General features: G+C 35.2%; 1 protein-coding gene across 2 annotated transcripts in view; it reads left to right on the forward strand.

Annotated features, from left to right (window-relative positions):
* The window catches only part of ARHGAP42 (Rho GTPase activating protein 42), a 325,984-nt gene that overhangs the window by 144,914 nt on the left and 158,066 nt on the right, over positions 1-23,004 (forward strand). For both annotated transcript variants that reach the window (XM_086678623.1, XM_086678622.1), the window contains exon 4: positions 14,462-14,533. In XM_086678623.1, coding sequence (XP_086534749.1) covers positions 14,462-14,533 — 72 coding nt within the window. The remainder of the gene's footprint in view (positions 1-14,461; positions 14,534-23,004) is intronic.

The following is a 23,004-nucleotide window of genomic DNA, read 5'->3' on the forward strand; positions in this document are numbered from 1 at the left end:
TTTATTTCCAAACTGGTAACTCGAGTTGTGACAGAATAAGAAGTTGCAGAAGTTAATCTCATCCATTCTCCTTCAAAAAGTAGAAATGAAAATTTAATGATGGGAATAAGCTTTTGTTTGCGTGTATAGTGAAAATCCATAACCTTGCATGCCCTAGTAGAAGATGGTCTATATTCATTATTTGTTAAAATCCTCATTTTCCCTAAAAGAAACCAGTGTGTGTGTGTGTGTGTGTGTGTGTGTGTGTGTGTGTGTCTTCTGAAATCCATACACTTCAGTTTTTCTCTTCCTCAGTCATTTCAAAACACTTCATAATAATATATGAATAATATATGAATTCATAATATATGAATGAATGATATATTGTTTGAGATTGAGGGTAGTATATGAATAGGAAAATGACATACAGTTTGCCTGAATGCAAAGTCCAGCATTGTCCATCTTATTTTAGTTTGATTTTGGCATTTTCTGTTCTCTAACTTCTCTTCCAACTCTTTCTCCCATGTAGTCCCCCACCCTTGCTTCAGCTAATGTGCTTGTATCAAAAAGTGTTTTTTGGCTTGTAACTGTATGCCTCAGATATGGGTCTAGGCCCTTGGAGACACAAAAATTAAAAATGAAAAGAAAGCTGGAGGCATAGTATTTCCTTAGAAATACTCATAATTTTGTTGGGAACACAGACTGTTCATAATTTCTAAGCATTTCCTTAGAAATACTCATAATTTCGTTGGGAACACAGACTGGCACAATGCGGCTTACAGAGTTCTGTGATCTGCTGTCACAGTGGTATAATCACAATCCTGTGGCAGCTTGAACAAGGCCCTTAAAACTTGCACTGTAAATATTAAGGAAGACTCACCAAGGATATGACACTTGAGCTGTGGCTTAAAGGATAAGAGACATTTAGGAATGAATAAGCGAACCTGGGAAGGAAAACTGTGGAAGAGGTCACAATGTGAGCTAGGCTTTATAAATTGTGTTATATGGTGTAAAAGAAGACTTGCCACATGGAAGTGGCAGCAGAAAAGGTTATGAAGAGCTAGTGAGGGGCCTCTTCATTATCATGGGATACTGGGCTGAGGAAAGGTCTTTTGTATTGAAGGTTGTGGAGAGATGATAAAAGCTGGGAAGGAACATACTTTTCTTTTATAGACACCATTCTGTAGCTGTGTAGAAAATAAAACTTGGGTGAGTTGTGAAACTGGGTGCTGATAGGTGTGTAAGGTGACTGTTGTTCTAATCCTGCAGAGAAGTGATGGGTTGCATGCTGAGGCAGTGGGGAGATCATAGATTGGATGTGGAAGATGGAGAGGTGGGAGACCGGGGTGATGAGGCAGCTGCCTGAATTTGGGGCCATTCATTGACAGACAAACTGAGAAATTAGAGAAGGCTGGGATATATCTTGAGGCTGTGTTTTTGAGGTGCTTCTGGGAATGGGACAAACATGGCTTACAGAATGTTTAGCACAAATATCTGGGCTCAAGGCAAGAGTTGTAAGCCGTCGATCACTTCATGTGACATTTGAAGAATGAAAATACATTAGGTGGTCATCCATGGATAAAGTGTAGAGTTCTCTTATCTTGAAACGTAAGATAAAGGTAAGTTAGTTGAGTCTGTCTTTGCCCCCTTCACTCTGCACAAAAATTCTCAAAAGCTTATTAAGTCAGAAGGCCATTGAAGACAACTTAAAATATATCTGGGTGCTCTCAGAACAATATGCTTAGCAGGGGTGCGGTGGAAGCTTCATTAGCTTTGTGTTTTTATGTTAATGTGCAAAGTTATTTTGTTGTTGTAACATGCAGCCCAGTTTTATTATATTCATGAATTATTTGAAGAGGTGCATTTTCTCATCTAGTATTTTCAGATTAATTAAAAGGTCTTAACTGTAGTCATATTCTAGACTTTGTTAGGAATTACTGAAAGCCCAAAGTTGGGAACAGGATGTGATTGTCAGCAGTCAAAGTGATGGGAGTTTCTTGTCAGGATTCTGTTTGAGAACCTGGGTAATGTTGAGATAAGAAGTAGGGTTTTACCAGCATTAACACTCTTTGTGTTTATGTAAACTGGGCATCATAGGAGCTAAATTTTCTTCTCTACTAACTACAATATCTCTTAATTTTTTAAGAGGAAGCAAAAGAAGAGAGAGGAGAGAGATTGTTTCTCCATACCTTTTTATAATGTCATATAGGATAACTAAGGTGTCCCTGACCATAGTGTTACTGCTTTGCTTATCTTATGTACACATCATCATGAATGCACCAGAGTCTGAATGTCTCAGGCTGTCTGCTGCTGTAAGGGAAGAAAGTCGTTTCCAAGTTTCCAGGCTTTATTTTATGGAGGAGAATCATAAACATTCTTTAGCTAGTTCTGTGAATTGAAAGTAATTCAAGCCATGGCCTGAGGGTAAGACCAAAAGAGGTTAGATGTTAATGATTTATTAAATGATTGTGTTTTCTGTTAGGGTATACTTTTCACAGATAAGGAAAAGTATGTATTTTTGAGTGTTTTTTTTTGTCATGTGTTGTAAAGGGAATTTCTTTAGAATTGACATATCACTCTTACTGTACATGATATAAGACCTCACATAAAGGGCTGAAACAGGGTCTTTAGTTCATTGGGTAAGAGAAGTTTTTGACAGCTGTATAGTTTGGAAAAATTGGCCCATGGTTTATGATGAGCTCTGGTTTTGGGAAAGACCAGAGACAAGAGTTAGAGCATATGGAATTTATTTGGGAAGTAATTCTCAGCTATGACTAAGAGTCTGTGCTCAAATGCCTGGGAAAGTTTAAAGGAAAATGTTTGCAAAATAAATCATACCTCTGTTTGCTAAATTGTAGGACTTAGAAAACTTTTGGGTATTCTTGGACTTTTGTAATTATGTATTAAAGCTCTGAAGTTTTCTCTTTTAATTAATTTCTCTCGGTTTTATTTTAACAGTATGATTCAATTCGTTGGTTTATTCAATTAAGGAATTAATTTATTTCAAAGATTTTCTCTTCCCCCTAGTCCCTAGAGAGCCTCAAAATATTCACATTCAAGCAGTCACTACAGCGTTAGTTAATAGGAAAGATACACTGTATGTTTGTGTATTAGCTACTGGTGTTGTTTTTTCTTAATTGTCCAAGTTCCATTTGCAGTGTTTCCTGTATTTTTTTATATCAAGATAGTATGTGACATAAGCATCCTCAGTAAGTGTTGTACCAGGGAAAGTGTAGTAGGAAAAGGCAATACTACTGTTGTTTATTTCTGAAAGAATACCCTTATTTTCTCATTTTCCAAACTTTGGTAGAATTTTGTGGGGGGAAATGTTCCTATTTTAAGTTAATAGTTGCAGTAACGTCTTCCTAATCTTCCTTCTGTCCATGCAGTTTCTCATGTCACCATTACACTGTTACAACTGTTTTGTAAGCCAAGAATAATTATTGTTACTCAACTCAGCTTGATTTTTCATCACACACTTAAGTATGACATCAGCACAACAGTGAAACTGAGAATGCAATAAAAAGTCCTACCATTTTTCAAAAAAAAAAAAAAAAGATTTGTAATAGAGAAAATAATATATCTACATCTAAGGGTTTAGGAATTAGAAAATAGGAAAATAATCTCCTCACTACCTCTGCAGCTCATTTGTTTTCCTTGGTTTTTACTTTATGATAGTCATACTCACACATATGGCTTGTGGGGGCAAGATGTAGTTTGCCTGCAGTATATTCTTTACTATCTGAGAGTGGTATGATGAGGATTGTCAGAGTAGTTAGGAATATAGACTTGAGAGTCAGAATGCCTGGATTCACATTGTAGCTCTGCCACCAGCTATTTGTGTGTGACCTTGGGCAATTACTTAGCCTGAGTCTCATTTTCCTTATCTGTACAATGGGAATGATAATAGTACCTTCTTCATAAACCTGTTGTGAGGATTGAAGAATTCTCTTGTCCCATAGAAAGTGTTCATTAATTATTGTTTTTTATGTGTACTCTAGAATCCATTTCCTCACTTACCTGATAGGAGTGACCTGTTTACTTTTCTCTTCATGCTTTTAAACCTGTTATTTGACAACATACTCCCCTACCCTGAATGTTTTTCCTGGTTCCTAGCTAAGATCTAGCAGAGCCATGTTTTTCTTTTTCAAGATTTCACTTCAGCACAGTAGTGAAATCAACCTTAAGGAAAAAGGAGTAGGGAGAATTTGGAGTGATCTGCATCTCATTTTTGAGGAGTTACTGCTATTTCCCTTTTAGCCCACTATGGGCATTTGCATGATAATGGTCTGCCCTCCAGAGTTTTGACTTGAACTATAATAGTGTGTACTTTTTCTCCCTGCATACCAATTTATAAGTAAACAAAAAAAAATTGTAAATTAATAGTTGTTTTTTGTGACTGAATCTTTTTCTGAAGATGTCAATGAGCTTAATTTCCCATTGCTACCTCTATAGATATTGATTGCTAGTTATGTTATACAGCATATATCACTACATATTATAGAAATGCTAATTATCAAAAATACTTGGTTTTTTGTAGGTAGGTTGCTATCCTCAGTAATACTATGAGTAACTATAGTAACTAATTGCAGGTTAGCTATCAGAAGTAACTTTATTCAATCAATTTAGCAGTGGTTATGTTGAGTTTCCACGGTGGCAAGGGATTTTACTAGACAGTGATTATTAAAAAAATCAATAAGACATTATCTCTCCCTTTAAAGGAATAGAAAGGTAATCGTATCTATATTTATATAACATATGTAGCATGAGTACTGTTACTCTTCTTAGTAAGAGATGTTGATCGTCAACATTTGTGATCATTCCTACAGTGTCCAGGTTCACCCTCAGGATCCTTTTCAACCCAGCACCACAGAAACCTGCTATCACTCAAATAGACTTATGAAGCTGAAACTGTTTATCACCAGTGCTATCATACAAGTTCATTCAAGGTATTGCTGTGGAAGCCCAGAAATTAAAAAGTCTTGCTCTGTGTAAAAAAGTTCAAGTGTGAAGAAGTACAAATGAGTTTTGGGTGTTGGGAAAGACATACTTAATGGAAATGTTAAAAGCCCACAGGTACATGTTTAAAAGAGATGCTTTAAAAAGTAGATAAAAGGAGTCTTGTATAGTTACCACTCTTTCCGACTGTTTCTAGTTTAATACTGGTGTGTCCCAGTACATGTTTAGTTTTAAGCATTGATGTTCTGGTAAAAAGTTAACTGCCGGCATTTAGGTGTTTGTGTGCACGCATGTGTATGTGCGTGTAACCCTGATTTGTAATGCTTGCTGATTTCCATGGTGTAAATACTTCCACCTCAGCTGACTTCAATGCAAGGTCATTGAATGGATATAGACTGGGAAGAGATACATACAATATTTCCTTAGAGCCACTGTGAACCTGCTCACGTATAACATAGAATATATGCTCACATGTAACATATGTAACATGAGTACTGTTACTCTTGTTAGTAAGAGATCTCTCTTCCTACACTTTCTCTATCCCTCCCTCATAACATAGTAGTTATGTTGGTCTCTTTTTTGCTTATATGCATTTCTGTCCTGCCTAATTCTCTCCTTCCTTCTCTTCTCTTTTCTCTCCTCTTCTTCCCTTCCATTCCCTCCCCATTATTACAAAATTGGAATAAGCAATTTAAGAAATTGTATATATACTAGGATATTTTAAGTCTTTCTTAAGGTTTTAACAATCTGCCATTACGGAAATACTGAGCAATTGTGATTAAAATACATTAACATTCAGCTACTAAGATGTAATTGCTGTAAAATAACTGTGACTCTGGGAATTTCCTTAATGAATTTCCATTTCTTTTATAAACTCACAGACTATTAGAAGTTTGCTTACATTCACAAATGAAGAATTTAAAACAGATGAATGATTCTAATTTCTCTCTCCAAAGATATTTTCAGTGGTGAATACTGAGAAGGGTAGAGAAGTATTAGCAGAAGAAATAGCATTAAAAGCAGGGTGGGGAGGAGATAAACATTGGGTTACATAAATTATCAATTTGTTGACCCCCCCCAACCCCCACACATAATGCCACTTTGATCCTTCTAAGCTAGGAGATGAAACCTGGGTCGGGGGCAGGGGGAGAGTTTTCTCGAGGCCATAATTGACTCAGCTGAAGTTATTTAGTATTTCTGTTATCTGAGGTGGGGCAAAGGGAGAAGGTAGATTTTCATCAGCATGAGGACATCAATACATGGGACAGCTAGCTGTGTTACAGGAAAATCTCTAGCCATCTCAAATGCATCACTGGATACTCATAGCAATACCACAGATGTGTACAAGTTCAGCAGATCCTGGGATTTCTTGAGAATGTCCAAAGGTAGAGGACTGGCTGAAGTAACCTAACCAGTAATTTTGGAGAATGCTTTTGCCCAGTCAAATGCAGGAGTGATTATTTAACCCACTGCAACAACTGGGGTTGCAGCATTTCTCAACTTCCCTGTGTTCTCACACATAGATTGAATTTCAACATCTGACTTATATGACCTGTGAGGTAATACAGCCATGTATTTCATAAAAGTGTTTTCCTAAATGCTTACTTTCTGGTCAAAATCAAGAAAAAAGTAATTGTTGTGATGACTGTATGTATAGGATGCTTGGAGTATATAAGTGGCTTGTAAGACATCAATTTTACTTTGACCTTCACATATCTTTTTATAGCTAAAAAGCTGTTCGACCTTCTTTTTCTTAAATTTTTTTAGCCTCCTTTATTTTAGAACTACAAATGTTCAAGGAGTAATCAGGATGACAATAAGTAGACACAGGTTTTGAGGAGGTGTTTTGTTTATATCTGCTGTTAAAAAAATGTTTCAACAACAACAAAATGTTTTCCACAATGCTTAAATGCTTTAAAATATTCTTAGTATAATCTCCCATTAGTGATTGGTGGCAAGAGGGAATAAAAGCAAAAGTAGTTTAAGAGCAACAAAAATCTATGAAAAATAGCTTCTTTTTCTTGTTCAAATAACTCACTATTCAGAGAATTTCATTTGATACGACTTAGAGTTATGATATTATTAGATCACAGTGGATTATGTGAAATTTTGCAGTTTGCCCCTGTCTTTCACTTTCTCAGCTAGATTCTGTGGAAATGGTCAGTTGTTTCTTGGATGAATGCTTTTCTACTCCCTCATCTTATGAGGGTAGATGACTCTATTAAAAAACAGCAAATTTTAATTTGAGTTATTTGGGATAGTTGTAAGTTCTAGAAGCAGAGAGGATTATTTACTGTTTGCCTTCATAGCTACTCTGTTCCATTTAAGAAGTCTTGACATTCAGTATATGCTGATGAGATTTCACTCTTATACCAGATCTCCAGTAGCAACTTCCTATTTCATTAAAAAAAATTATATATGCATTATAATTGGTTTACATGAAAGAATGAATTTAACAGGGAGCAGATACAACTTTAATAAAGTTATGATCATTATACATAAAATATAGAATTTAATCTTTGTAAACAAGCATATTATCCTTAAACATAAAGGGAAACATACTTGGAGAGTTTGATTAAGTTGACCAGATTGCACACTTGTCAGGATATAAACCAAGAATTAAATACAAACTAGTGTACTCAGAGTATACTCTTTCCTGTCTTCTGAAATAAGGGAGAATTCATAAAGCATCATTCTCCAAAAACTGAAATTTGTTTCCCTACCATTTTCACTAAGAAAAGTATCATGTCTGGTAAAAACAAAGAAAATATTAAAATAATACTAAATTTAAGTAGTGTTGGATCTAAACCGATGAGGTCCAATGGTGTAGGGTTCATAATGGAACACTGGCTTAATAAGTAGAATCAAAGCATTCAGTATTGAAGTTGCAAGTGACATTCAAGTTGAAATTAAATGTATTACAGTGGTATCCAGCTAACCTTACATAGCATTTTTTTTAAGGTGAAGACATGGTTTTTCAGAGGAATTTGCTCACATTAAAGGATATAAAGCATAAAAAGCTCTAGTTTTTGACTTCATACTACTTATTTAATCAAGGTTTTGTTCATATATCTGTCCTTCGCACATTATGTGAGTTTTGGCCTTCGGGTCCTAGTTTAGAAAAGCTGTGGGTTTATTGACCAAGAGGACTGTCTCTTGTGTAGCTGTGAAGAGTTAACCTGACCATTATGGAGGAGTGAGCCTCAGGCTACCCCTAGACCACTTGCCAGAAGTTCATTCTGGGAAGCTGTTTTGGAAGGAGGAAAAGGACAGAGGTTGGAAGAAGCAGAGGGAGATGCTTGCCTGTAATCCCAAATTAGGACTGTGATCTGATTTTCCCAGTTGCAAATACTAATGGGAAAATAGTCCATTCTTATCTCAGAGACTACTTATAGGTATCTTCTGCATTAACTATGTTCAATCTACTCATTATGAAACACCTTCATATCTTTTCACTGTGTGTGGATTGACTATATAGGTATCTTAACAGGAAATTATTTTTGCAATGATACCATTCAGGTTTTATTTTTGTAAATAACATCACCTGTTGTAGTCTTCTCAAGCAGTTGTGTTATCTAGCACCACAGAATATTATTAAATCTTCTCTTCAGAACTTTGAGTGTTTTAGTGCATTAAAAGTTTGGGGGAGAAAATTGCAATCCTCTATCCTGGTATTATCCATTATCCTGGTTGCAGGATAATGGGACACTATAATCACCGATTAGTGATGGGCTGTGACTGGTACCAACACTAGATTTTGACCGAAGCCTGGAAAATGGGGGATAAATAAAAGTGTAACAATTACCTTTCAGATTTGTTTTATTCCATTGCTGCTCATTTCATTGGACACACAGGTTGTAAGGTTCTCTGCAGTGCAAAGTGAGCGTTAAAAATAGAAATTTTTAATAAAGATCGGATAGCACTTGCAAATACATATTCTATAGAAAATTATAATTTGTGTATACTTGGACACACACACACACAAACCCAAGTGTATTTGGAGTATTCATCGTCTAATCACATAAAAACATTTCTAGTCATTACTTGTGAGTGATTTATGAGCACTCCCTGGTGGCTGTTTATTAGAACCGCTTGAAATAGCAAAAGAAAAGTTGAGTGGAAACTTAATTGCCTGGCTTCATGTAACACACTACATCCACAGTTAAAGTGTGTTTACCCAGTAAATGTTGTAAAGTACTATCCAATATCAGTTTGCTTCTCTGCTACAGAAAGTAAATGAAATAGCAGATAATTATTTTTGATTTTTAAAATGGACCTATATTTATAAAAATAAGTTGATTATACCCAAAGTTTAGAATTATAAATGGTTAAGAATTATAAGATAGTAAGTTGATTGTATCTTGTTTACTGAAATAAGACTTTATAAAGTTATATATCATCAATATCGAGGGAGAATATTAAAATTACTTTTGTATTTTTCCTAAAGCCTCTTAGTAAGGTCATGAAAAGTAACACATTCCATAGATATTATGGGATCTTGAATCTGTTGAACTCTGTGACTTGACCCCCCCCCCCCCCCCGCCCCAAACCCAGAATTACCTTCTGGGAGAAGTTTCCTCAAGCATCTTGCGTAAATATGGAGAGAAGGAGTTCCATGTGAGCAAAATTGCATTTCTCTACATTTTTTTTTAAACCCTATGAAAGTGAAGTCACCAAAGTTATACTCTGGTTCACATGTTTAATTGTAGTTTTCCACCATTTTGTATGTCATTTTCCTTTATTATGCAGTAGCAACAGTAATTCTTTTAAACCTGCCAAAATTTTAAACACCTTCTTTAATTTGCACTTGGATTACTTCAAAATTGAAAAATTTTGTCCTTGTGATTGACCAGTTTGTGGGAATGAAAGACGTGTTCCCTGGGGGGATGAAGATCAGAAGCAGCCAAATTGGGTTGTAAATCCACTTTGTGCCTTTGAGTGTTGTTGGCATTTCCATTTTGATATCTTGAGTTTAGATTCACATGTTGTGAACAGCGGCTCATTGCAGACAAAAGAGGCATGATATTTCAGATGTAAAATCACGCATATTTTATACTTGTTTATGGGGAAAAATAGGTTCCTGGTTATCTACTATAGATGAATACTGTTCTGTTAAATTAATTGCAATTCAGTTTCTACCTTTGAGTAACTGCATTTTAAACCATAGGAAATTATAAGACTAAACACATAGTAGACATTATAAATTCTGTGAAGAAGGAAACATTTTTTTTTCAACGTTTTTTTTCTTTTTTTTAATTTATTTTTGGGACAGAGAGAGACAGAGCATGAACGGGGGAGGGCAGAGAGAGAGGGAGACACAGAATCGGAAACAGGCTCCAGGCTCCGAGCCATCAGCCCAGAGCCTGACGCGGGGCTCGAACTCACGGACTGCGAGATCGTGACCTGGCTGAAGTCGGACGCTTAACCGACTGCGCCACCCAGGCGCCCCCGGAAACATTTTTTAAAAGGCTGCCATATGTCAAATCTATGCTTGTTATTTTAAAAATGTGTATATTTCTCCTTTCATTTTTATAAAAACTTTAAGAGGTATGGGTATGAAGACACAGATTTAGCAGTTTTGATGCTGTGATTCAAATGGAGCTAGGTCTAACTTTAACATTCATGTGCTTAATATATTGCAGATGAGTTTTAGATTTTGATTTAATTACTCATATAAAATAAATTTTAATCTTGATATTATGAAGAGTTTGGCATGGTACTTACCACATAGTAAACACTGAACAAATCATATGTATTGTTATCTCTATCACTCTATTAGATGTTTCTCTCCCCTTATATTTCAGTTCAGTACCTCTTTACTTTTCTTATTCCTCCAGTTTCACATTAATAGAATGAGAGTAGGAGAAAGAAAGAGGAGAAAACTGAACAAATCCAAAAACAAAAGAAAAAATGAAATATGGGAGAAATGGAGTTAAGAAATAATTCTTGCCTCATAAGGTGGTTGTTAATTATCACATCTGATGTGTTGTATCCTTTGTTTTATTCCCAGGTCATATTTACATATAGCCACATCGGATTTTGGCAGAGATTTAAACTATTAAATATGAATGTGGCTGCCAATGTCTTAGTATACAGATTTACCAATCACTTCCTTTTCTAATCCTTCCCTTCCTAATAAAAATACTTCATTCCTATTGCTTAACTCTGTCATTTTGAGATGGCATATTCTGCCAAAATATTTGAGTCCTCTCATGGCATGAAACATAATAGGTTCAAAGTGAAATTATCTTTATACCTTGTCCACCAAACACTCTTTATCTCATTTACTCTAGTTCTTAATATGATGCCCAAGTTCCAGTGCTGAGGCAAAACATCTTAATGTCCCCTTTGATTCTTCTCCCTCTAGGTCCTTTTCTGTTTTCTGAGAACACTGCCTCTGCAGTTCCCCGTTAACGATATGTCTGTACTGCAGGCCCCTGATCCTATCACCTTCTTTATTTCAAACTTGAGTTCCACTTCCAGCTATTCAGCTAGCAGATCTTGTCTTCATCTCTTCATTCTCTAACTATCCCACATATTACTGGCTTCCTAGAACAAGTTTTTACAAAGTTAGTTTTCTCTTTAGAAGCCAGCAGTGATTCCATGTTCAGGCTGCTCTTCCTAGATTATGAGTATCCTTTCCCTATTCCAACCAAGTTTCCTGCTAATAATACACACACACACACACACACACACACACACACACACACTTTTTTCCATGTAGATAATGTTTTTGTTAGTTGATACTAATGTTTTAATTCTATGAAGCATGCTATGTTCCAGAACTGTTTGACATGCTTCATATTCATTCTGTATTCCCATTTTTCAAAAGTTAACTGAGGACCTGTAACTAGGTCAATGCACTCACAATCAAGATTGACTCTTAATGAGTGATTAATAAATGGTTTATTTTTCTGCATTGCATTCTCCCTTTCCACACGTCATGCTTAGTTCTACCCCCTTGCCTTTATTCATGGTGTTCCCAGTTTCTAGAATATTTTTGTCTCTTTAGTGTATGCAGTTCACATTCACCATCCAAATACTAACTGACTCATTTAGTTCTCAAGGATCTTTACTATTGTCAAAATCATTATGTGTTTATAAGGACTTCTGCATAGTTTATCATGTAACTATTCTAATCAGTTTTGTCTTTCAATTTTTGCAAAGATTTTAGCAGTGTTTTAAGAGCATCAAATATTCATTAAATGGATAAAATTTTCCTCTTTTCTCAAATTGACATTAACTTGCTGGAAGGTTTAGTCCATGTCTTAGTTTTTTCCCTTTCTCACAGATCTCAGCAATGTGCTTGGCACTTACATAAGTACCTGGTGATTGGATATGGGAGAGTACAGGCCATCTGTCTTTTGGGAATTTCATGGGAAAACATCTTCTCATAATGTGAACCTAGATCGACTTCAACCAAAGGGAATACTATAGATTCAGATACAGAAGTGTATTAAGTAGGTAAATACAGAATGAGATTAATTATCTGTGTCAGTTTGGAGATATTAAATGTTGTAAATTTTGAGCACTTACTATATGTAAGGCACTGAGCTAAGTGTTTTGCATTCATTGTCTTAGTCCTTAGAACGAAGTTCAGTTGTGGGGTAGATGATGCAGCTCATGTTCAGAATGGTTACACAGCAGCTGTAGGAACAGATCCCAATTTAAGCCCAATTATAAATATGTGTGCTTGTGCTGTATATGCATATCATCTTATTTAGCATCATTATTATTGGAGTTTTCAACACTGGAGTAATATCTCCCTGTTTAAGTTCACTAACTTTACATATATTAGAGCATGCTTGTTCCCATCATAACCTAAACATTCAGTAAATGTTAGCCTTTATTGTTGCCATTTTTCCAAATAACACAGAAGTGTTCATGACACTGCCTTTCGCCTTATGCAAACAAGTTGAAAGCAGAATCAGCTATTTATTACCTCTGTAAAATCTGTGTATGTGTGTGTGTTTATGGATTTGGGGTTTCATGAGGGCAAGGAGGATTTAGAGAGTGAGAATTAAAAGTGAGGTACTTTGCTACTATTTCCAGTCATCTCTCTGTAGCACCACGCCTGCACAGTGTATCTGGAGGGATTCTTGTCTTAGCTCATAAATGGGAATTAAGTGATGGATGTCAGACGTATCTACAGTTGGTTGTTGATGTCTTAGGATTTTGAGTATTGATTTACTTTATATGTCTTTATGCAAGGATTTTAGGTCTTTTCAAGATCCGTCATGTCATTTTTCTGCGAAGTAGAGAATGATAATCATGGAGGGCACTAAAACTCTAGTTTTTATTTTTGTGTATACTATCCTTGTATATTTAGATATGGAATTTGAGAAATAAAACTTGACTGGGTAATAATAAGTTAAGTGAAAATAAGTGAAAGGAAAACATTTCCCTTGAAATTTTTAAATTGTGATATAATTTTATACTTATGGAAAAGTTACAAGAATAATATAAGGGACTTCTTTATACTCTTTAACGTATTTTAAAATAGTTATATGTTTAAAAAAAAAGGGTTTCTCTTCCTCTTAGCATTTGCTAATTATATAATCATATTATCACAGTGGTAAATTATAATTTTGTTTGTTAATGTAAATTTCTTCTCAACTTTATTGAGATATAATTGATATATAATACTGTGGAAGTTTAAAGTGTACAGGTTGACTTGATACATATATGTATTGCAAAATGATTATCATCATGGCATTAGCTAACACTCCCATCCTGTCACATAATTACCATTTTTTGTGTTGAGAACATTTAAGATTGTGTTTAATTTTAATGCTTTATAAAGGTTTTTTCAGATGAAAATTTCCTCCCAGCATACTGTTTTTCTTAGAATTGTCTGGGTCTTGCATTCAGTCCCTGGCTCCCATACTGAAAACCTCTTCACAATATTCTCACAGATCCAAATTAAATATTTATCTGTTTTAAGGTGTAAGTAAATCCCAGTTTCGAGTTTGGGACTAAAATACTATTCATTGAAATGAAATCAGGTACAGTTTTAGCAGGGTTGGACATATGCAAACATTCAGACAAATCCCTAGTGTAAAGAATCTAATTAAATGGAAAAAAAGATGAACCTTATTTTATTTTGTGGCTGTAGAATAACATTCTAGTGCCAAATGGAAGCGCTTTGTATGGTTCAGTTTTTAAATGATGCTTGAACTGACTGCATTAAACTAGTGTAATTAAAGGTATTTGTAAATTTAATATCTGTGCTATTTCTTAGTTAAATCTTAGAATATGAAATTAAATATTCAGGCTAGGATCTAAACATGTGTACTGTTGTCCATTTTTCACATTATTGTTAGGCTTGAGTAAAATAATTGGTGAAAATGACCTTGTAAGGTAGAAAAATACTATACAACATGCAACATATTTTTACTTCATTTATAGAAGCAAACAGGAGAACAAAAGCTGTTCATTTAAATAAGTTGAATAAAGGAGCTGTTTTTTTCAATATTTGCATGAAATTATACAGAATTTAATGTATTTGCATTTTTAATTTCAGATTCAAAATGCTAATGATGTATTAATTGCTCCACTTGAGAAATTTCGCAAAGAACAGATAGGTGCAGCAAAAGTAAGTGCTACATTTTATTCTTCAGATATCCTCCTGATAATTAAAGATGACATAATTTCAGATGTTAACATTTTTGAAATTAGATGTTAACCTTTTAAAAAATTCTGTACATCATTTTAAATTTTTGCACAGAGCCTGTTACAAAGACTGGAATTCTTTTAAGCATAAAAGATATTCTTGTACTTAATAGAGAAAGTCAGCATGTTATGGGTGAGTTCCTCCCATCCCAACAATTGTGGGAAATTAACTATTTTAATGAGTGAAGTTAAAGTAAAATTGAGACACTTTTTCCTAACTCTATAAAATAAAAATTAGGTATTGGGTGTATTGAAAACTTAGGTAAGTAATAATAAAATAACTTTTATTATTTTTTGTGTTTTTTTCATTATTAATAAAAATGTGTTTGTGAAAAAACTTTAGACATGTTTCTCAAGACTTTGTGTTATTGTTTAATTGATTACAGACCAATTAATATTTCCCTGAGCCCAATAGCTTCTGAAATTTATTTGCATCCTCTTTCTCAGACCCATACCTAAACTATCCTGCTCAACATTATATAAGGACATAAAATTTAGGGTTTCCAAAACAGAACTCATCATCTCCCACCCTTCTTCTATCTTTTCTCTATTTTGGTTTTCTATTTAGTCAATGACATACCCCTTCCCCATTCAAGCAGTATTGTCTCTTCTACTGCAGAATTATTTTTTCCTTCTTTCCTCCTTCCCTTCTGTCTGAAATATTGAAATAGCTTATGAGTTGGTCTCCTTACTTTCATCCTAATCTGTACACATTTTTGCTGTCTTTATCCTTCTTCCAATGAAATCTTCAGTGGTTTTCCTTGAGAGATGGTTTAATTCTGATAATGAAAGCTTTCCACAATGTGCCCATTTGCAACATTTCAGTGTATCTCCTTCCTCCGGCACAATTGTCCATTCACCTGTCTCTGTATATACTCTTGACTATGTCCATGGCTTTGCACAAACTTCCCTCTTCCTGGAGTATTTTTTACCCTTCCCTGTTGAAGTCTTCTTACCTCTCCATGGCTTCATTCATATCCCAGCACCAGAAAGAAGCTTTCCTCATTCCCTCTCTCTCTCTCTCACTCTCTCTCTCTCTCTCTCTCTCTCAAAAAATAAAAACAAAAACAAAAAACAAAACAAAAACAAAAAAAAAACAAAAAACAGAGAGAGAGAGAGAGAGAGGGCGAGAGAGAGAGAGCACGCAACTGGGGGAGAGGGGCAGAGGCAGGGAGAGAGAGACTCTTAAACAGGCTGTACACTAAGCACAAAGTCCAATGCAGGGCTTGATTCCATGACCCTGGGATGATGACCTAACCCAGAGTCAAGATTAGGATGCTTAACTCACTGACCCACACAGGGGTCCTGGTCTTTCTTCATATTATTTGTTCCCCTTCCAGAATTGATTATCTTTCTTATAGAATCAAGTAGTTTTTATGCTTATTTCCTGTAAGAAACTAACAAAGTCTGTTAAATTAGAGTTTTTTGTGTATTTTTCTACCAATTATAAACAATTATCAAGTCAGTGACTAAACCAGAACCATGTTTATGTTAATTAATTCAGGAAACATTTATCAGTATCCTAGTTGGCCCACTTGTGGCCAGCATGGTGTTTGATAAGATTAAGGGATACAGTTGTAAACACAACAGTCTTGCTCTCTGCAGTTGTGTCCCTTATTATCTTTTGTGGAAGGCAGACACCAAAGTAATTACAAATGCACTGAGGATTGTGATGCAAAAGTTAAGAGCAGTTTGTTAGAGTATAATTAATAAAACTGACCAAGTCCAGAGGACCAGGCAACACTTTCTGGAGGAAGTATTGGTTAAACAGAGAGCTAAATGATAAAGAAATAGCTAGAAATGGGCGTTCAGAGGCGAGAAAGGAATAACCCATATTCCCAAAGAGGGAGCAGAGTGGGTATGAGTAAAGGCCTTAAAGGAGGATAGAGCCTGGCATGTTAGAAGAAAAAGGTCCAGGCTGTTAGAAATATAGAGTACCATGAAGACAGATGGCATGCACACAGCTTTATTAATGGCCCATAGTATTTTGTTCCTTATTCTGAGGGTATTGTTAAGCCAAATAAAAGTTGTAGCTAGATGAGTGTTGTTATATTTGCATTTTATTTTATTTTATTTTATTTATTTAATTTTAATTTAATTTTATTTATTTTTATCATTTTTATGTTATTTTTTTATCTTTTATAGTTTCATTTTATTTATTATTTTTTAAAAAAATTTTTTTTCAACGTTTATTTATTTTTGGGACAGAGAGAGACAGAGCATGAACGGGGAAGGGGCAGAGAGAGAGGGAGGCACAGAATCAGAAACAGGCTCCAGGCTCTGAGCCATCAGCCCAGAGCCTGACGCGGGGCTCGAACTCCCAGACCGCGAGATCGTGACCTGGCTGAAGTCGGACGCTTAACCGACTGCGCCACCCAGGCGCCCCTATATTTTCATTTTAAATATCCCTCTAGTTTCATGTCATGCAGGGATTGGAGGGGGCAGGACTTCCTATACCACCAATGCACACAGGACTTCTTTGGGAAAGCCAATTTGGGACTATGGGATAATGACTTCAGATTCAGAAGGTGATAGTGGCTATGGAGACAAAGGGATGTATTTCAGAGGTAAAATGGGAAAGGTAGGAAATGGGTTACATACTGGGAAGTGAGGAACAGGACATTTCAGAGATTACTCTTAGAGTTCTGGGTTGCATAATTGGGTGACTTTTGGAGTGATTTACTGAGATAGACAGCATTAATGTTTGGATGGCAAAAATGAGTTTGGCTTTAGACATAATGAATTTGAGGTTCCTCCAAGACATCCAGGTGGGGGTGTTGAGCTTGCATGTATATATTCCTACCTGAATTCGAAATACACATTTGGGAACCATTGTCCTCTAGGTGGTGATTAAATTCATGGGTAAAGTTAGAGTCCTTCCGGGAAAGAATAGATTGAGAAGAGGACTTCTATATAGTCTGAGAACTCAACATTTGATGTTTTGAGAGAGAAAAACAGGACAGATAAGGAAGTTGAGAAGGAAGGGCAGAAGAGGGAAGAAAATAAGAATATGGGGTGTGCTCAGAGCAAGGAAGTTTTTTTTTTCCAAGAATAATAGTAGCTAATCTGTATTGACATCTATATTATAGGGGTTCTTACTGAGCTATTACATCTGAGACTTAATTAAATTCTCACAAGCAACCCATGAGGTGAGTACAGGTATTACACCTGCTTTTACAATGAGGAAAATGATGAAGTGATCACAACAGATCACAGAGCTAGGATGTCTGACTATGTCTGAAATTAAGCCATTTTACCTTAGAGCCTCAATTTACAATGTTTCACTTCACTGATATTTTTATAAAATTAAAGAGCTTTGTGAAAAATTCTTTAGTACAGGATATTCCAAGTGTTTTGGCCCATCTAAAGTAGAGTTTACTTGTGTAAGGATTATTCTTATTTCAAGGTTTAGGTTAGGTATAGTTAAAAGAAAATGAATAATTATACCTATTTTATTTTATCTTTTTTTTTTTTTTTTACTATTATTCTATTTTTAAACACCTCAGTTGCTGGACGTATCAGCTGAAAACACACACAGTATATTATGCCTTTTGCCTAGTCATTGGGAGGTGTTTTAAACTTGCTGTTAAATGAATTCAAATGAAATCTTGAACCTAAAGATTGCTGCACTTGGCCTTTTGGTTGTGGTGATTCTGTGTACTTTATCTGCCTGATGCTTTTAGTACTAAATTGTAAGCTGCTAAGTAATCCTTGTTCAGTAAAGTGAATAAAAAAACAGGCATTTTCTTCTGAAATATATGTATAGGTCAGTTTTATTTTGGTATTGCAGAAACACCATGGTAGAAATAAAAATATTTGAAGGAGTTTATTTTTTTCTATTGCTTTACTCCCTGTTTTACTTATATATTTTCCTGGTAAATAGAGGTAATTCTACAGATGATACTCTGCTGCTTTTTACAGTGTGTACAATAGAGGTTTCCAGGAAGTGTTCAGGCTGATGAGCTGGAAGGTAAGAGTGTCAGTTAAGTGTAGACTCCTGCAGTGCAGTCAGTGACCTCCTCAGCTTGGACCAAGTGGAAAATGCTGAGTCAAAGTAGCCCTCTCCTCACAACCAGCTGATCCTATTTAACTGACATGGACTAAGTCTACAGACCACAAACATTTCCTTTTGTAGTGTGTTCTGTGGACTTTGAGACACCTGATACCTTGCTGTGCAACGCAAGGCACTGTGTGAGTTATAGTTGTGGGGAAAAAGCACCATTGAAAGCCATTAGAAAAGATTAATGATGGGGGTTCCCGCACTGAACTGAGGAGATGGTTCCTGTTTTTTGAATAGCTGAAATTATGTATAAATAGTTGCAAAGTATATTTATTTAGAGGTTCTTAGTGTGCTGGTATATGCAGAATGGAATTGTTTGCAGGCCTGACATATTACATGTGTCAGAGTATAGAATTGAATATTTGTGTGTGTTTTTTTTAATTTGTATCCTGTTAAAACTGCTGTTTCAGTTCTAGAAATGAGAACTAGAAATACATTAAGAGAAATAGTGTAAACATACCTACATATCAGCCTATTACATATTTTAGGTGATGGAACCAGCTTTCAGGAGACCCAGGACTCATTTTATGCATATAAACAGACTGAGCAGCTAGTTATTGGCACAGTGAGGATTAGAACTCAATTCCTTAGATCGCTGGTCTATCAAGTCCTCTATTACTCCTCTTTAGAATACTCTTTTGTGAAATATTTTATTTTGCTTACCTTTAGCAAACAAATGATTTAGTGTGCAATACATCTTAATTATAAAAATGTTTCAAGTATGCCCACTTCATTTAAAACTTGCCCACTTTGAATCAAGCCTAGTTATGTACTTAATTTTATTTTTAATTTTCCTCAGCATACAGTAGGCACTTAATACTGACTTATTTCATTAGAGATAAGATACCTGAGAAATACTGCCCATAAAAGACATTTTCATTTCCATGGGAAACATTTTTTTTAAGACTGGTTTTCAGTTTTAAGTAGACCTTAATAGAAATCATATGAACATTGATCCATTATGGTATTAATAGAAAAATAAACAATATAATATTAGTCATTTCAAAATAGGACTGATTTTCTTTATGTTAGTTTCATGTTGAAGACTGTAATGGAACCTGGTAATTCTTGTCCCTTCATTTTCTCCATAATAGAGTTTGTTTCGGTCTCTGAGCATTTACTATTATTATTATTATTATTATTATTATTATTATTTTATTTATTTGTTTTGAGAGAAAGAGAGCACAAGTGAGGGAGGGGCAGGAGAGAGAGAGGGAGAGAGAGAATCCCAAGCAGGCTCCACTCTGTCAGCACAGAGTCGATTGTGAGGCTTGAACCCGTGAAACGTGAGATCATGATCTGAGCCAAAATCAGGAGTTGGACACTCAACTGACTGAGCCACCCAGGTGCCCCTGAGCATTTATTATTTTTAAATATGTCTTGCACCTCTAATTATTTTAGCATGTTGTATCTAAAATCTGTGGACAGTTGTCATGATTAGTTTGTCACATAGTCTTAGATTTCTTTCATGTAAAAAATGGCTTCAGTCTAATTTGTTGTCTTAAATAGACAAATGACTTAGAGAAACTAGAAGGGTTATAGATGCTTTACTTATTACAAATTATAAAGTTTTTGCCATTTAACTGACTTATTAATCTAATTTAATGGGTAATACATTGGGCTCATTATGGGAACAGTCCAAAAGAATGTGGTTTATAGCATCAGAGTATGGATTTAGTACATCACCTTACTTTTCCTCCAGTTGTCAACAAGTTCTTTTTTATTTAATTTTTTTAATGTTTATTTTTGAGAGAGAAAGACAGAGTGCGAGTGGGGGAGGGGCAGGGAGAGAGGGAGACAGAGAATCTGAAGCAGGCTCCAGGCTCAGAGCTGTCAGCACAGAGCCTGATGCGGGGCTCACACTCAGAGATCGCGAGATCATGACCTGAGCCGAAATCAGACACTTACCCGAGCCACCCAGGCGCCCCTAGTTGTCAACAAGTTCTACAGAGAGGATGGTCAGGATTGATTTTGCATGTGCCACTGATGACTGCTGTGCTGAATCTGTCTCCTGGACAGAAATTCTCTGGGGCTGAATTTTTAGGACAAATTATAAACATTTCATAGTTGTTTTGAAATTCTCTTTATTGTACTTTTTGTCATTAGAACCTATTTTATGGGGTTTGAGAATTATTGATTTTTGGTATTTGGTCATCTTTAAAAATAATAATAATAGATAACCAAGTACTATTTTACATGAAACTCATTTAATCCTTACACCAGCATATTAGATAGGAAAACTGTTACGCACATTTTATAGATAAATAAGCTGAGGTGCAAAGAAGTTAAGCAAATGGGCTGAGGTCTTGTGACTAGTAAGAAGTAGAGTCAGATTTTAAACAGAAACAAGATAAAACCTATAGAGTTCTTGAGTTTCTAGAGTTCTAGAGTTTCATGTTTGATGCTCAAGAAATATTAATTAATTCCTTTATTTTTAAAGAAGGAAAATTGGCTACTTAGCTCATTTGGAGAGCAGATAGTGTCTTATAATTTACCAGCAGGTTCTATACAGTCATACACACTTGATCAAAACCTGACACATAGTTCTCATAGGAACTGTGAACTTGGGTAAGTTAATTACCTTTTCTAAGTCTTAGTTTCCTATCTGAAAAAAAAATGGAGACAATAATAGGACCGTCTTCATATGATTGATGTGATAGCATAATTTGACATTTCAAATAAATTTCTTAGTGTAATTTCTTCTACATGGCAAGTACTAAGATGTTAATTGCTTTCATAGTTAATAATCAGTATTCACATTATATACTTTTTGTCAGTATTAACCAAAAGTATTACAGTAAAAATAAGATCATTGTTCATGTAGTTTAGTTTGCCTTATTTTCTTTTATAGGCAGAGAAAAATCACTGTTGATTCTAGATTATTAAGTGCAGTTCTCAGGGTTACCAAGCAAGAGGGGCCTACCTGGACAGTACCTATAGTTAAAAACACTGTAAATCTTGTGAAGTGCTATTACTTACAATAGTCCTACAAAGTATGAAGTTAGGAAGTATTTTCCACATGACTAACCTGACACCTAGAAAGATCAAGCAGCATTACCAGCAACCCAGAGGTGCAGGTGTACTTTAGCTAGGCACTCGTGTCCAACCCTTCTGTTGCTAACTTAGTAATTTGGGCAGCATAGTATACCTGCCTTTATCATAGGAATGTAAGTCCTTGTTTTTTGTTTTTGTTGTTGTTTTTTTTTTTTTTTGAGTTCATATTGTATTTTCACCATCATTACAACATTCTTGTGAGGTGAATATCATCTCTAATTGATTGACCCCATTGCCACCACTAGAAAAACAAACCAGATCACATCCCCTGGAGACAGTGAGTCAGTAGTAGTCTCTTTACTTGACATGTGGTACCATTCAGTGTCTCTACATGTTTCAAAAATTGCTGAGGGTATTATTTTCTTCACATTTCAGAGTTTGCTAGTCCATTGGAAAAGCTGAGCCTCCTATAGTTACAATTCTGGATAGGGACATAACCTAAGGGCCTTCTGAAAAATTAAGTCAATATATATTTATTACATCACTATATGTTAAGTGTATATGTATATACATACATAGATTATTATAACTTTCTTAAGTGGCTGTTATGTGCTCAGATAGGAGGATAAACTCTTGTGTTATATTTTTATTATAGTAAATTGAAGATACGATTATCACTTTTTGTCCCCCTCCTGATTATCCTTATGTTGATGCCAAAAGACTGATACTTAGGAAACATTTTAAGCTTCCCAGAATTTGTATATTTATAAAAGATCCTTATACTAATTTTTTAGGTCAAATATTTAGCTTATTAAATTTTATTGCAATTTACAAGTGTTCTACATAAATAGTAATTGATGAAATGCAGTGGAGCCTCACTAATGTTATTGTTAAAATCTATACTGAGTGAAAAACCTTGTTATTCAATAGAATTCTTCAATGGTCAGCCTTTTTGGGTGGGAATCAAGCCTTTTTCCATGTATTGAAATCTTCTCTGTAGCAAATCCATTTACTTAAAGTTAACCTGGTGGAAGGAGAAATTCCAAATAACTAATGAAAATTTTCTAGATCCCTTGCTTTCAATAGGGACAACAGTGAGGATTTCAGAAATTCTTGGAAGTTCAGAAGTTCAAATGCTCATGGAGCATCTCCCCTGAGGACATTTCCCCTGTGAATTTTATATCTTTTCTAGAAAACAAGGTAGTTTCTTTGTTCAATAGCTGGCGTTTTTATCTGTAGATTCATTTTTTCCTCACATCTACTGGCTGCCCTATTGCAGAAGAATTTGCTACATGAGAATTTATGCTTCTTATTGCTATATACATTGACATTTTTCCTTA

This window comes from Puma concolor, chromosome D1 (assembly GCF_028749965.1).
Source record: "Puma concolor isolate L17-30 chromosome D1, mPumCon1.1.hap2, whole genome shotgun sequence".
In the NCBI taxonomy this organism is placed as follows: domain Eukaryota; kingdom Metazoa; phylum Chordata; class Mammalia; order Carnivora; family Felidae; genus Puma; species Puma concolor.